A 13,521-nucleotide genomic window follows, 5' to 3' on the forward strand; every position below is an offset into this window, starting at 1 on the left:
AAAGAATAATCCAGGATTTAAAATACACAGTTGTTTTTCATTTTACTGGTTTGAGAAGAGCAAAACCCTTTGACTTGCCTTTATCTTCTTGTTCCTGTGGAGTTTCAGACTTGTAGTTCCAGTGAAGCACCTGTCTAAGTTGGCTTTGTCATCTTTTCTGAAACTAAATGACTGAGGCTTGTATTGTGAACAAAAATGGGTGATTTCTTTACAGGTGGAAGCTCTCCAGGGCTACCGTGTGATTGACATAGCCTGTGGCAGCGGAGATGCACAGACATTGTGCCTGACTGATGATGATACAGTCTGGTCCTGGGGTGATGGAGATTATGGAAAACTTGGGAGAGGAGGCAGTGATGGCTGTAAAGTACCAATGAAGGTATTTGAATGTTAGTTCATTGTTTTAGAAACCATAAGGCTGATGGAGAATGCTGAAGACAGATTTGTCAATATGTGCCAACTTTCGCCCATCCTGGGACATCCGGATTCTTCTGATTGTTGTTAAGAATGAACTCTGTAGGCTACAGTGACAAGTTTTTAAATTTCATGCTGACTGTTAAAGTTGCACTTGAAGATTTTTTTTTTTCTTTAGAGAACATTGCTAGTTCTAGCAATATTTTTCATTTTAATTTTGGTTCCTGTGGAAACATTAAATTTTTCTAGGAAATATTCATACTTCCTTTTGTTAGTAAGTCATAACTTCATTCGAGAAAGGAGGATCAGTTGATTAAAAAGTAATCTCACTTTATATTAAACTTTTCATATGAATGTATGATTGACTTGCAATTTCTTCATATGTTACAAATGATATCCATGTAGCTATCTAATTTGAATTACAGCACTTGTATGAAGATGAATGTTGTTTGTGTTTGAGAAATGTATGTGTGTGTCACTGTGTATACCTACACACAGTGGATTTTAGATTTCTAGTCCAGAATCACACTTTATTGGATACAGGTGTCCCCATTCTTTTTCCACATGGGCAAAGTCTACCAGCCTGTCCTAGATAACAGTTTTCTATTGCATGATGTTACACAATATGAAAATAGTTTTTTTGTTTCATCAGTCCCATAAGATTGATGGTAAAGTGCCATAAGGACCTACATGGAATAAATAGGAAGAGTGTGCTGGAGGTCTAAATATTTTCACTCTGTCGCCAGAATTGCATCCGTATTGTGCGAGCTAGGGATGGTTAATGTTGAATATTTGGAGACAGAGCCTTTTCTATTAAGGAGCAATTGTGAGGTAAACTATTGGCAAGACATACTAGAGATGATCTTCAACAGTTTGCCAAATCTGAGCTTCTTTTTAATGTTTAAGTAATAAATGGTAGAAAGATGAAAGAAGTAGAATTCTGCTAAATGATCTACATACACATTGTAATTTATAAATATACTTGTAGAGACTTACACACTTGCACATTAAATTTCACTTTAAGACAGTGCAGTCTATGAAACTATAGCCTCCTTAATTAACTTAAATTTCATTTGATACTATTTTCCTAGATTGATTCCCTCACAGGCCTTGGAGTGGTTAAAGTAGAATGTGGATCACAATTTTCTGTGGCTCTTACGAAATCTGGAGCTGTATATACGTGGTAAGTATTTTGTATTAGTTATTTTGGCAGTGTTAGGTGTAACCTTCTCTGCAACAGGTAGCAGTGTCATACTGCCTTCACTGTTCTGATTTCCCTCCCTAACAAAAACTTTTTATGACATTCCTCTGTCTTGATTAGTAATAAAATCTACCACTTTGGGGAACATTTTGTAGTGCTATTTGAATAAAAAAAACAGTATTTTGTCTTGGAGACCTAAGCACAGAGTTGTCATTTCAGGCATTGGCCACTGCAAGATGCAGAAGTTGTAAGATGGTCAGCAGAAGCATAAACCTGAAGTGTCACACAGAGCAGAAGATGATAGCATAAATAACATTCTCATATATTAACAAAATTGTGTCTAGCTTATGGTGGCTGTAGTTCAAGAATTTGTTTTTTAGTTCATTGTTTTAATCTTCCTATGCCATTTAAAAAATTGTAGTTTAAAGTACTAGACTTAAGTGTTTAAAAAAAACTAAACAGAATACTTCCCAACGTCCTTCTCCCCCCTTGTTTGCATGGTCTTAGAAATATTGGTAAATTGTACAAAGTTCCAGTCTCTGAGGTCAGTAAATGTACTGTTTTTGCAGATGAATGCTTCTAATACTTGATCCTTTTAAGAGGAAAAAAAACCAAACAACTCCCTGCAAAAGTGGTATAAGGACCTACGTAGAATAAGTAGGAGCAGCATATTGGAGGCTTAAGAATTTTTACTGTGTCAGCAGAATTATGTCTATGTCATACAAGCTAAGGATTATTAATATTGAATTTTTGGAGAATATTTTGGTATTAAGACTGTTTATAAATACATCTGCAGGCCAAATATCAGACACAGTCTGTAATTACATTTTTTTCAACAATTAAAACACAGTTTTGAAATGTTTTATGTTCTCTGTGCAGGGGCAAAGGAGATTATCATCGGTTAGGCCATGGATCTGATGACCATGTTAGAAGACCACGACAAGTGCAGGGACTGCAAGGAAAGAAAGTCATTGCAATTGCTACTGGGTCTTTGCACTGTGTTTGCTGCACTGAAGATGGTATAAAAATCAAATAATTTACATAATTCTCAGTACTGAATTTGAAAAAAATGAAACTTTATTTTTTAGTCAGCTGTTTGTAGGTTGTCCTTGCTAAAAATGTTGGTCCTCTGTATGCATGGGCATATTTTGTGTTTGCAGAAGTTGCATATTTATTGAGCAGCAAGCATGTCTTTGATTTAAAATGATCACATAAAACCAACTGAAGGTTTTTAATGAATAAAAAAATAGAGTTTAAGTTTCATAAATGCTGTCGGTCAAAGCAAAATATAGAGCTCTGAAAGTAATTACAGATTGGTGAAGCAGTAGAATGAATGGATTTGGCTTTGTTTTTTACAGGGTCTTCTGAGCCTACTGAGGTGTTTAACTTGCTAAATGAAGCACTGCACAAACAATATTGCTTCTTACAGCCAGGTTGACATACTGAATATTCTTTGTAGCAGTCTCACTCCCACATGTAATTAACAAGTCTGCACAGTAACTGAGAGTTTTATAGGTGCTAGTGAAATAGGATATAGCTTCAGAAAATGAATGCTTAGAACCAAGGTTGATATTTTTAAAGTATTTTCCAATTATCTTGCAACCATAAGCACCCATTTGAATGACCTGTCTAGTAATACAACCTATTACAGGATCTTTTCTTTCTTCTCATACAAAATGTTAAACCTTTTGCAATTCTTTTTTTAATATCAGCTTTTTTGGCTATGGAACTATCAAATACAGGCTGTTTCTGGTGTATCTGTTATTATTCTTCTGCTCCACTATTTCCTCCTGTTCTGCAACAGAACTTTAAAGTTATACAAACTACGGGGAAATAAATGCATCTTATACTAGCTACTCTACATAGTCTATGTGCCTAACTGTGCCATTCAAGATTTATCTGCTCTAAATAGTAGATTTCAGAATGGCCATCAGTCCTAGAAATCCTGATTACAGTCCAAGGCTTCATTTGGTTAAATGACTTATAAATACTAATGGGGGAAAAAAGGCAAAATGCCCTTTCTTTAGTTTCAGAACAATTAATTATTTTTATTGGTTTAGGGGAAGTGTATACGTGGGGAGATAATGATGAAGGGCAGCTTGGAGATGGAACAACTAATGCCATCCAAAGACCACGCTTGGTTGCAGCACTTCAGGGTAAAAAGATCAACAGAGTAGCCTGTGGCTCAGCACATACTTTAGCTTGGTCAACCAGTAAACCTGCTAATGCTGGCAAGCTCCCTACACAGGTAATGTTTTTGGCTTATTGCATTCAGATTTTAAACATACTTAGTATGCTTATTGCCGATCTTTCAGTAGACTTACTTCCTTTCTAAATCCCTGCATAAGCTGAGTGTTCTTTGATTTGGCTTCAAGTTTGAGCCAGTTACTTTGTTTTACTTCCATTTTTCTAAAGAAGGATTCCAATTTTCTGAGGTGAGAAGAACTCTTCATTCAGTTGTTAATCCAATGCAGTACAGTAACTCAGTTTGCAAATTGGCAGGAATTTTAATTCTGTATTCCAGCTATGAAAATCTTATGCCTTCCAAGGGAATTCTTAATTGTTTGCTTTACATTAAGAAGATTGTTCTTTGAATATTTCATCTTTCAACTATAATGCCTTGGTGTCCCGATGACAGGATGTAAAATATGTCTGTTTATGGATAAAGGGAATTGTAAAATATGGAATAGCAAGAATAGTGTAACTATCATGTTTCAAATAGTTGTTTCAGTTTAGATGGATACTATTAGTATTTTTTATGAACAACTGAACTGCATATTAAGTTTTGACAGTGTGAATAAGCAAATTTCTGAATTTCTAATACAAATTTACCTACACGTCTTATAAATTATCATTCTGTTAAATAAAATAAAGTATGTAATAATTCTAAATGCCATTTGGATATCATTGCTGTATCACAGGTTCCTATGGAGTACAATCATCTACAGGAAATTCCCATAATTTCATTGAGAAACAGGCTTCTGCTGTTGCATCACATTTCTGAACTCTTCTGTCCTTGCATTCCAATGTTTGACCTTGAAGGAAGACTTGATGAAACTGGCCAAGGACCCTCAGTTGGGTTTGACACATTACGGGGAATACTGATATCACAGGGAAAGGTATTTATCAGAACGTTTGTAAAGGAATGATTTGTAACTGTAAGTGCAAGGTGCTGTTTAAACTGTTTTGGAAGAAAATAGAACTATGTATCTTAATTACTTCTGTAAGCTACATATCAAATATTTGCATTCCAATTATCCAAACGTCTTTCTTTGTGAATGTGTTCTTTTTGTTATGTTTTCCTCAGTTGTTCTTCATAGTGCTGTTGTGTGTTGACTTTTCTCACTGTCACAGTAACTTGTCTAACAAAAAATAATAACCTTATATAAACAGACAAAATCTACTGGGACATGTATTTGAAAAGAGAAGCAGTTAAGTTTCCCTCTGCAGTGCTCTTCTGTGTCCTTACCTTAAATAAAACACATGGCCTGTAACTGGACTCCTTAGCATGTATTTTCTCAAGGTCTCTTTCTCTAGACTCCTAAAAATTGTGTAGTAGAGCAATCCAGCAAAATATGTGCCTCACAGACCAAGAGAAATCCACATGTTTTTCATCAAAACCTAAACTGGAAAAAAGGAAAGGGAAGTCCTAGCTATTCTGTTTATGGCACTTCTATATGTTTGTGCTATTAATAGTGAGTCTTTAGGTATATGATGTTAAGTATAGGAATGAGTGTGCAGGAGGCACTTTCAATATAATCTAAGAGTCTGCAGAACAGTTACAGAAAGGCTTCAGATGTAAGGTAAAATGTGATATCAAGCATATTTTATGTCAAAAGCGTTCAACAGAGACATCAGAAGTTGCAGTGCCATATTAATATCTAGGCATTTAAATCAGGTTTACCTTCAGAGATTCTAAAGACTTAAGAACCTTTTTAAAGCTTGCTTGAAACTCACAGTGTAAATTTTGATAAAAACATTTAGTGAGAGAACCTCAGATTTTTCATGAAAAGTTTTTTTATTTCTTATTTGTTGCTTATTTATTGCCTTCCATCGCAAGATATCATCTTTGGCTTTTTGGATTGTTTTTCTGACATTAATTATTCTCCATATACATATATTATTCTGGTATAAACTAATTCTACCTGCACTCAGTGGAATGTTGATTGCTTAGTAATAACTGAATCTGAATGCAGTACAGCCTTTCAGGTCATGATTTTGAGTGATACAGGAGAGACTCTTCTCTACTTTTTTAGTATCCTGACTGTTTCAGACTTGAATTGTAATAGCACAGATAACATGATCTGTAATTACCATCTCACAGCTTTATCTTCTGTTATTTTTGTTTATTTTTAGTATTTCAAAAGTATCTGGTGCTTGTTTCCATTTCTTCTAAAGAAAGACTTAGAGGTGTTAAGCCTTTCTAGTGTTTTGTGATGTACTCAGAAGGAAAGTAATGAAGGATAGTATCGCAGGATAAGTTTCTCTATTATGCTGAAGAGGTTTTTTTTTCCTGAGTTAAACTGAGTATTTGTTTCTCTGTGAAATATGTGCAGTTTTCTTAGTTGATTACAGTTTTGCCACTATTTTAATTTTTTGTATTCTCCTTTTTTAGGAGGCAGCTTTCAGAAAAGTTGTGCAAGCGACTATGGTGAGAGATCGTCAGCATGGGCCAGTTGTAGAGCTTAACAGAATACAGGTATCTTGAGCTGAAGTTTTGAATTTTAGTATCTGTATGTTTAGCTCACAGTGCTGTACATCTGTCAAGTCCCTTTATGTTTTAGCTGTTTGGTATCTGAGTATTGAAGAGTTGAATTTTTATCACAGAATCAAACAATGAAGAAGTGAATGCAGCCAAGGGCTGCTTGTTTTGTTTTCAGTGTGTTTTCATCCACACTGTAGTTGTTTGAGACTTGTTTAATACTTGATGAAATATTAAGTGAATGATTTAGACTGTAATGAGCAAAATATGTCCTGCTTGACAAAGGACCACTTTTTCAAAACTCACTACATTAGATAATTTAAGAGATTAGTGATTCTGATGCCTTTCTTACCTTTCCAAATGGTCACATGAATTATTCAGCTGTTGCTTTTGTAACAGAGAACATAATAAAAAAGAAAAAAAAAAAGGGGGAAGAAAAAAAAATGCCCTTGGTATAATTAAAAATCAGGTTGATAAACTCTTGCTGGTCATCACATGTGGTCATATTGATTGCAGAAGTGTTTGATACAAAAGGGCTTTTTTCCTTATCATTGACATTAGAAAATGTAATGTTGTGCCTTAGGCCAGATATGTCTGTCTTCCATAGATATTTCTGTAACATAGAATAGTAAAACATTGTTTTTATTTAAATGGAATGTTGCCTGGTCTTGTGAGTCCTCATGCATTTCTTTTCCTTTGGTGGTGGTTTTCTTTTTTTTTTTTTTTTTTTTTTTTTTTTTTTATATTATAAAAAGTAAGAAAACCTTCCTCTTTGTAAGGTTACAATAGAGAAATTGTGAAAATTTGGACTAGTTAGTTTTTCTCTTAGTGAACTGAAGCAGTGTTTCTGCTTTTTTGCCATTTTCTATGAGCACTTAAAATTTCTTGTGGTAATATTATGTGATTAAAATATGCTGTTTTAGTTTATTATTTGGGAATTTGAAGGTGAAGAGAGTGCCAGAGATTTTCTTGTTACTTTGTGTGTGTGTGTGTGTGTGTGTGTGTGTGTGTGTGTGAATTCAGAAAGTCTGATAAAGCAGTGCAAGTATTTAACTTTAAGCAGGAAACAAGTGAGTAGGTTTTGGGCTCATTTTCTATTGTCATCTTTCTACTGTTGAGTTAATTAATTAGGATAGGCTTTCTCTCATATTCCAATTTGTTACTTGAATCTATCTTGAAATCGAGAAAAGGACTGGTAGCTGCAGGGCTTCATTTCTTCATAGTTTCTGGGGGACATGAAACACCACTGTAACACATCTGTCCTAGTTTTAGCTAAATAAAGGCTAAAAAAGACCATGTTCATAATCTGGCCTGATTACACAGTACTAAATATGGGTTACAATTTCTTGATTTAGCTTTTGCAGAGAATGAAAATGTGGATTCTTAAACTGTTTGATCTTTTATAATATTTAATTGAAGATTCAAAGCTGCTTTACATAGTCTCAAACAGCTAATTGTCAACGTTAAGAATTTTCATCTTATTTAGAGTTGTGAGTTTAACTGCAGCTGGGCTTTAAGATCCCTTTGCTTTCAGAAGACTTTTCTTACAGTTTATATATTATAACAGTGCAGTCAATTCACTTAATCATCTTCTTCATATAAAATAAACAGATGGGTTTTTAATTTAAAGTGGTTTTCCAGATACTGAGTTGTTTCTTAAAATATTTCCTCAGCTTACCTTGTTCAGTGGTTTCTGTGGAAGTACCAGAACTGGACATAACAGCTGTCTAACTTGCAGCATAAAAGCAAGCCAAACACCACTCCCTTGTCCTGAGGTCAAATTTTACATGGACCAGATTATTTAGAGTAGATCACGTTCACCGTACATACCACTTGGTCCTGGGTCTTTTTCTGTTGGGAGCCTTGTGATAGTAGGACACAGTTGTTTTATGTAGTTTTCTTGCTCAAGGTGTGTGAAATACAATGTGATGGCTGTACTGCAACTTGGGTACCCAAGTACCAGACTGATATTTCTATAGCATAAAATTGAGGGTAGATGTTTTATGCTTTGAGGTGTAGCATGAAGGCAAGCTTGAATGCACAGAGATGTTTGAGACACTGCTGGAGGACTGCATAGGGCAGAAGAAACTGAACTTGCAGTTTTATCCATATTACCTTTTGGGAATAATCGTTAAGTGCTGTGTTCCAAAACAGCACCTGGGCCTTGTTCTGGAAAGGTGTGATAGAAGTAGTCAGAGACTGAGCCAGAAAGTGAACTAACAGTTATGTGTCTAGACAGGGCTCCAGTTCTCGAGTTCATTTACTGCAACTCTTACTGGCAGCTCAGATTTACCTAGTATTTAAGTACCAGTATAGCTCATGTGGTGTCAAATGGACAGTGTCTTATGACCTATAGGCAGACTCATTCATAATGCTGTTAAATAATGTCTTGCCTTTGGATGAAAGAGATTATTACAGCAGTTGAAAGGAATTTCCTCCTTTTAAAAGGGAAACAAGTTCCGGTTATTAAGGAGAATGTCTACTTTCAGGAATGTAATACTGCAAAGGATCTCCTGGTTCACTGTTCTTTACTGTCACGGGAGGAACATTACATGGATATATGAAATCCCACTTTAGGAATAGTTTCTTCCTCCTCACTAGGGCTCCTTATTAAATGTAGGTTACAGAAATCTTACTAGCATGATGGTTAAAAATTATCTGATCTTAAAGTGGGCAATGAAAGAATTATTTGATCCTTTGTGAGTGTTATACCTCAGTTTAAATAACATTACTCCTCCCTGGTTATTGTCTTCTCCCTTATCAACTGTACTTTTAAAGAACATAATTTCATGGTAGCCTTCATTTTCCTACACTGATCAGGCTAGGCTTTTCTTGTCTGCTTGCATAAAATAGTCTTTCTCTATGCCTCATCTTTTTATACTGTATTTTTTCTGTAGCATTTCAGCCTGAGCTTAGGTAGCAAACCTCAAGGTACAGGTGAGACTGGATCTGTGCTCTTGTAATTATTATACTGATATTTCTGTACCTCTTCTGGAGATTGATTTGATGACATACCCTTGAATTGTGTTTGTTTTCTTCATAGAGCTATCTTCTATGTTAATGGTACATATTTCTCTTTCTTGGGTGATTCCAATTAATAATCTGTCTTCTCTTTGTAAACTCTTTAATTAGCCTGAGGGCAGGGCTGTGTTCTACATTTCTCCCAAGTTCCCATGGGTTGGAGAGAGCCCCACAGGGTGGCCATTATTTCAGTGAGTACTTTCAGGCTGCTTGAGACAAATACAAAGTTTTGTTCTTCAGATTCAGAGAAAGAACTTGAATTTTGGTCTTCATCACTTCAGAATGCTTTAACCAGGTTACAGATTGACTTGAGTGCCTCTCCCCGTTTCTTGCAATGGTTCTGCTCGCAATAAGTGATTATTCACTGAGGCAAGTTCTTGAACTTAGTTCTTCCACACTTCACTGTATGCTGCTTTTGAGCTGCTGCGTTTCTCTGTGGTCCAAGAAAAGCTGGTTTTCCACAAGCTGATATCTTCTGATGGTAGACTGTTTTATGAAAATCCTTCTTGGGCTCTAATCAACTTATTAACTTATTTTAGGCTAAAACATTATCTCATCAGGAAGAAGGCTGGAACTGTATTTTAAAAATCTGAGATGCTGCTTGATCTGTTAGTGTTTAGTGAGGGATGTATTCAGTGAGGGTTATATCTGACCCTGTTCAGTAAAATAGATTTCACAGGGTACTGATTATGTCTCTAAAGTGAAACATGAGCATGATGCTGTGCTCTATAGACATCTACAATAATAAAAAGCTAAAACGTGTGGTGGACTGTGGCCTAAACAAATTTGTATTAATTTTTGCCATTTTTCAGTGAAGTGTTTTACTCTTTGCTAATAACCTAATACATTTTAATATGGGCATCTGTCTTTGTCAGCAAGCAATATATTAAGGTGCTGGCAGGGATGCCAATAATCCTTCATGGCATTCTTACGTTGCTTTGTTAAAAGTCAAATTGTAGCCATTCCTGTATTTAAATCATCAGATTAAATTGAAAATTCTGTGTTGCTAGTAAATAAATACTACATTAAATGTATAACAGCAAATGTGCATGTCGTCCTATTCAATTCAGGCAAGATTGCTTGCTTTTTTATTGTCACTTGATTAATTTGTATTTTAGGTCTAAGGTTTGAAAAACAGTGAATTAACTACTGCTTTCAGAGACCTCCTACTCATACTTTCCTCTTTCTAAGAGAAAACTCAGTGACTTCTCAACTTAAAACTTCTTAGGCATCAAAATTTCTTAGAAATCCATTGAATTAAAACCAACTTGTGTTGATACATAACATCTTGTACATGAGGAGGACTTGAGTGTGCCAGCCTTTCAATAAAACCTGAAAGAAATCTAGTGGATGTTTCATCCAAAGCATCAGAAGTACGGAGCATCAGAACAACTGGACTTTGAGGTGCAGTGTACTTTGGAGTGGGATGAGGCTGGGTTATTTCTGAATGAAGAGTCTCATGGATATTGGTGAACTATGTATGCTGTAGGAGAGTCCCTTTGCAGTCAGGGCAAGTTGAGAATATAAATTGCAGAATACCAAGAGTTAGAAAGAAATCTTGGGTTTCTCCAGTCTTCTGTTTGCTTTCCATTTCTTTCCGCTCTATACTGGTGAAATGCTTTTTGTACTCTTATCCTCTTTGTGTGGATCTCTTGCAGCAAAATATGTGGTATATTCCTTGCATACAATTTCTTATGGATCTTCATCAAATCTTAAAATACACTTCTTCTCTGAGTGCCTAAGAAGCACATTACTCTCTGTGCATATAAATGTATGTATTTTGGTATTGCTTACTCATTTTTAGAGGCTCCTAGTAAGTAGCATAGATGCATATTTAAATACTATCATTAATGAATATAAGAAAAAGATGTATTCAGTTTTCTGGTTAACAACACAGCCTCTGATCTGTCTTATGTATGAAAAACTTACCCAGATTTGATAATCCAGTGTATGACTAGCGATAGGATGTATTAACTAAGTGGATTGCGATCCAGAAAAACTTGAATATATAAAGGCATTAGCTGCTTCTTCAGAAACAGAGGAAGAAAGCTCTTTTTTTTTTTTTATCAACAAATTTTATCATTGATACCCCTCTGTCTTTCCATTTTCCTTTAAAGATGAACACATACAGTGCTCGGTAGAGAGAGATGAACAATGAACTCTTTGAAATTAAAGATAAGTAAGGTATTGGTGTTTGGGGGAATGTAAAATTCCTTATGTAGATAAGAAAGCCCACAGGGCTGTCGACTGAACTGGTAAGAATCATTCTGTCTTGCTGCAATGAACACACCTATTGTTTCTGTGTGTTTCCAGCTCGTAACAGTAAAATTATTAGTAATCTAGTCAACCTCCAAACTTTTAGTCTTATTTAAAAAAATAATCATTGTCATTGCGATGACATTTTTGAACTAAGACAGTCTCAAGTAGTTATAACTTTCCAGCTGGAAAGCAGCTTTGCAGAAAAGAATCTGGGGTTCCTGGTGGACACCAAGTTGAACATGAGCCACTGATGTGTCCGGAAGAAGGTTAATGGGTGTCCTGGGCTGCATTTGGAGGAGTGTTGCCAGCAGGTTGAGGAAGGTGATCCTTCCCCTCTATTCAGCACTGGTGAGGCCACACCTGGAGTGCTGTGTCTAGTTCTTTGCAAGAGAGATACGGACATACTGGTGAGAGTCCAGCGAAAGGCCGTGAAGATTTATATTAAGGGACTGGAGCATCTTTCCTATGAGGAAAGGCTGAGAGAGCTGGGACTGTTTAGCCTGGAGAAGAGAAAGCTCAGGGGGCATCTCATTGATGTATATTCTTACATACCTGAAGGGAGTGCGCAAAGAAGAGGAAGCCAGGCTCCTTTCAGTGGTGCCCAGTGACAGGACCAGAGGCAGTGGGCACAAGCTGAAACACAGGAGGTTTCTTCTGACCATCAGGAAACACTTTTTCACTGTGAGGCTAACCAGGCACTGGCACAGGTTGCCCAAGGAGGCTTTATCCTTGGAGACACTTGAAAGCTGTCTGAACATGGTCCTGGGCAGCTGGTTCTAGGTGGCCCTGCTTGAGCAGGGGTGTTGGACCAGATGACCTCCAGAGTTCCCTTCCAGACTCAACCATCATGTGATTCAGAAATGGTGCTAGGCTCCTAATAGCTTGAGATTTTAAGTGGTTTCATCCTCCTAGGGAGGATCAGGATACATAGTAGGAGTCTGTGATACTTATATCTAGGGCTGGATGGTACTGAAAAATACTGTAGAACTATAATTTGAAATTTGGTTCTTCCTCTGTATATATTACAGGTGTACAAGACACACTGTGGACCTCTGCAAATGTTTCACTGAACACATTAGTATTTTAGAAACATAAATCTTATGGTCTGGTCTGCACCAGCTGAAATATGTTCTTACAGTGACTTTTTAAAATGTGCTTATTCAATAGGTAAAACGTTCTAGGAGTAAAGGAGGACTGGCCGGGCCTGACGGTACAAAGTCAGTGTTTGGACAGATGTGTGCTAAAATGAGTTCCTTTAGCCCGGACAGCCTTCTGCTTCCTCATCGTGTTTGGAAAGTCAAGTTTGTTGGTAAGAAGATTCTGCACCCTCCCACCTGTTCTGCACTTAGCTCTGTAGTTTTCTTCAGATTAACTTTTTTTGAGGACCTGAAAGAAGGAAGGAATACAGGGAAACAGGGTGTGTGTGTAGGCAGAGGAAGGTGCTTTAAAATGTTAGGAAGCAAAAAAGCCTTTTAAAATTATTTTATAAAAAGCCTCCAGATTAGTGGAAATGTGTCTGTAATTGTCCTCAAATTCTGGGGGCAGCTCTTTTGCTTATGGCAAATGTTCTGCAACACCCGTATCTGCTTTTCAGCTGTCTGAATTGGTAAATAATCCTGGCTAGCTGGTTTTACTGGTAGGGTTGTTTTTACAATCCACACACCACTTTGAGCTTTTTGATGAAAAATATTTTAGATTGAAGAGCTGTTCTATCTACTGTATGTAAGATATATAAAATGTACCTACTTTAAAATGTCACTTAGGAATTGCATTGCTTTGACTTTCTTGTTCTGCCTCTATTCTATTTTATATTAATTAGTGTCTAGCACAAAAATGTTAGTTAGGCTCTGGCAAAATAGTATTTTTGTTACTGTGATATGTTTTATAATCTTCTAAATAATATGATTTACAATGAACTCAAAATATC

The 13,521-nt window shown here is 36.2% G+C and overlaps 1 protein-coding gene across 1 annotated transcript in view; it reads left to right on the plus strand.

Annotated features, from left to right (window-relative positions):
- The window catches only part of HERC2 (HECT and RLD domain containing E3 ubiquitin protein ligase 2), a gene marked incomplete at its 5' end in the record, with an annotated part of 85,631 nt that overhangs the window by 66,161 nt on the left and 5,949 nt on the right, over nt 1-13,521 (plus strand). Inside the window, 7 exons of the mRNA XM_010171589.1 lie at nt 215-376; nt 1,503-1,594; nt 2,492-2,631; nt 3,673-3,860; nt 4,534-4,731; nt 6,228-6,311; nt 12,762-12,903. Of these exons, the coding sequence (XP_010169891.1) occupies nt 215-376; nt 1,503-1,594; nt 2,492-2,631; nt 3,673-3,860; nt 4,534-4,731; nt 6,228-6,311; nt 12,762-12,903 (1,006 nt within the window). The remainder of the gene's footprint in view (nt 1-214; nt 377-1,502; nt 1,595-2,491; nt 2,632-3,672; nt 3,861-4,533; nt 4,732-6,227; nt 6,312-12,761; nt 12,904-13,521) is intronic.

Source organism: Antrostomus carolinensis, unplaced genomic scaffold (genome assembly GCF_000700745.2).
Source record: "Antrostomus carolinensis isolate BGI_N321 unplaced genomic scaffold, ASM70074v2 scaffold5137, whole genome shotgun sequence".
Taxonomy (NCBI): domain Eukaryota; kingdom Metazoa; phylum Chordata; class Aves; order Caprimulgiformes; family Caprimulgidae; genus Antrostomus; species Antrostomus carolinensis.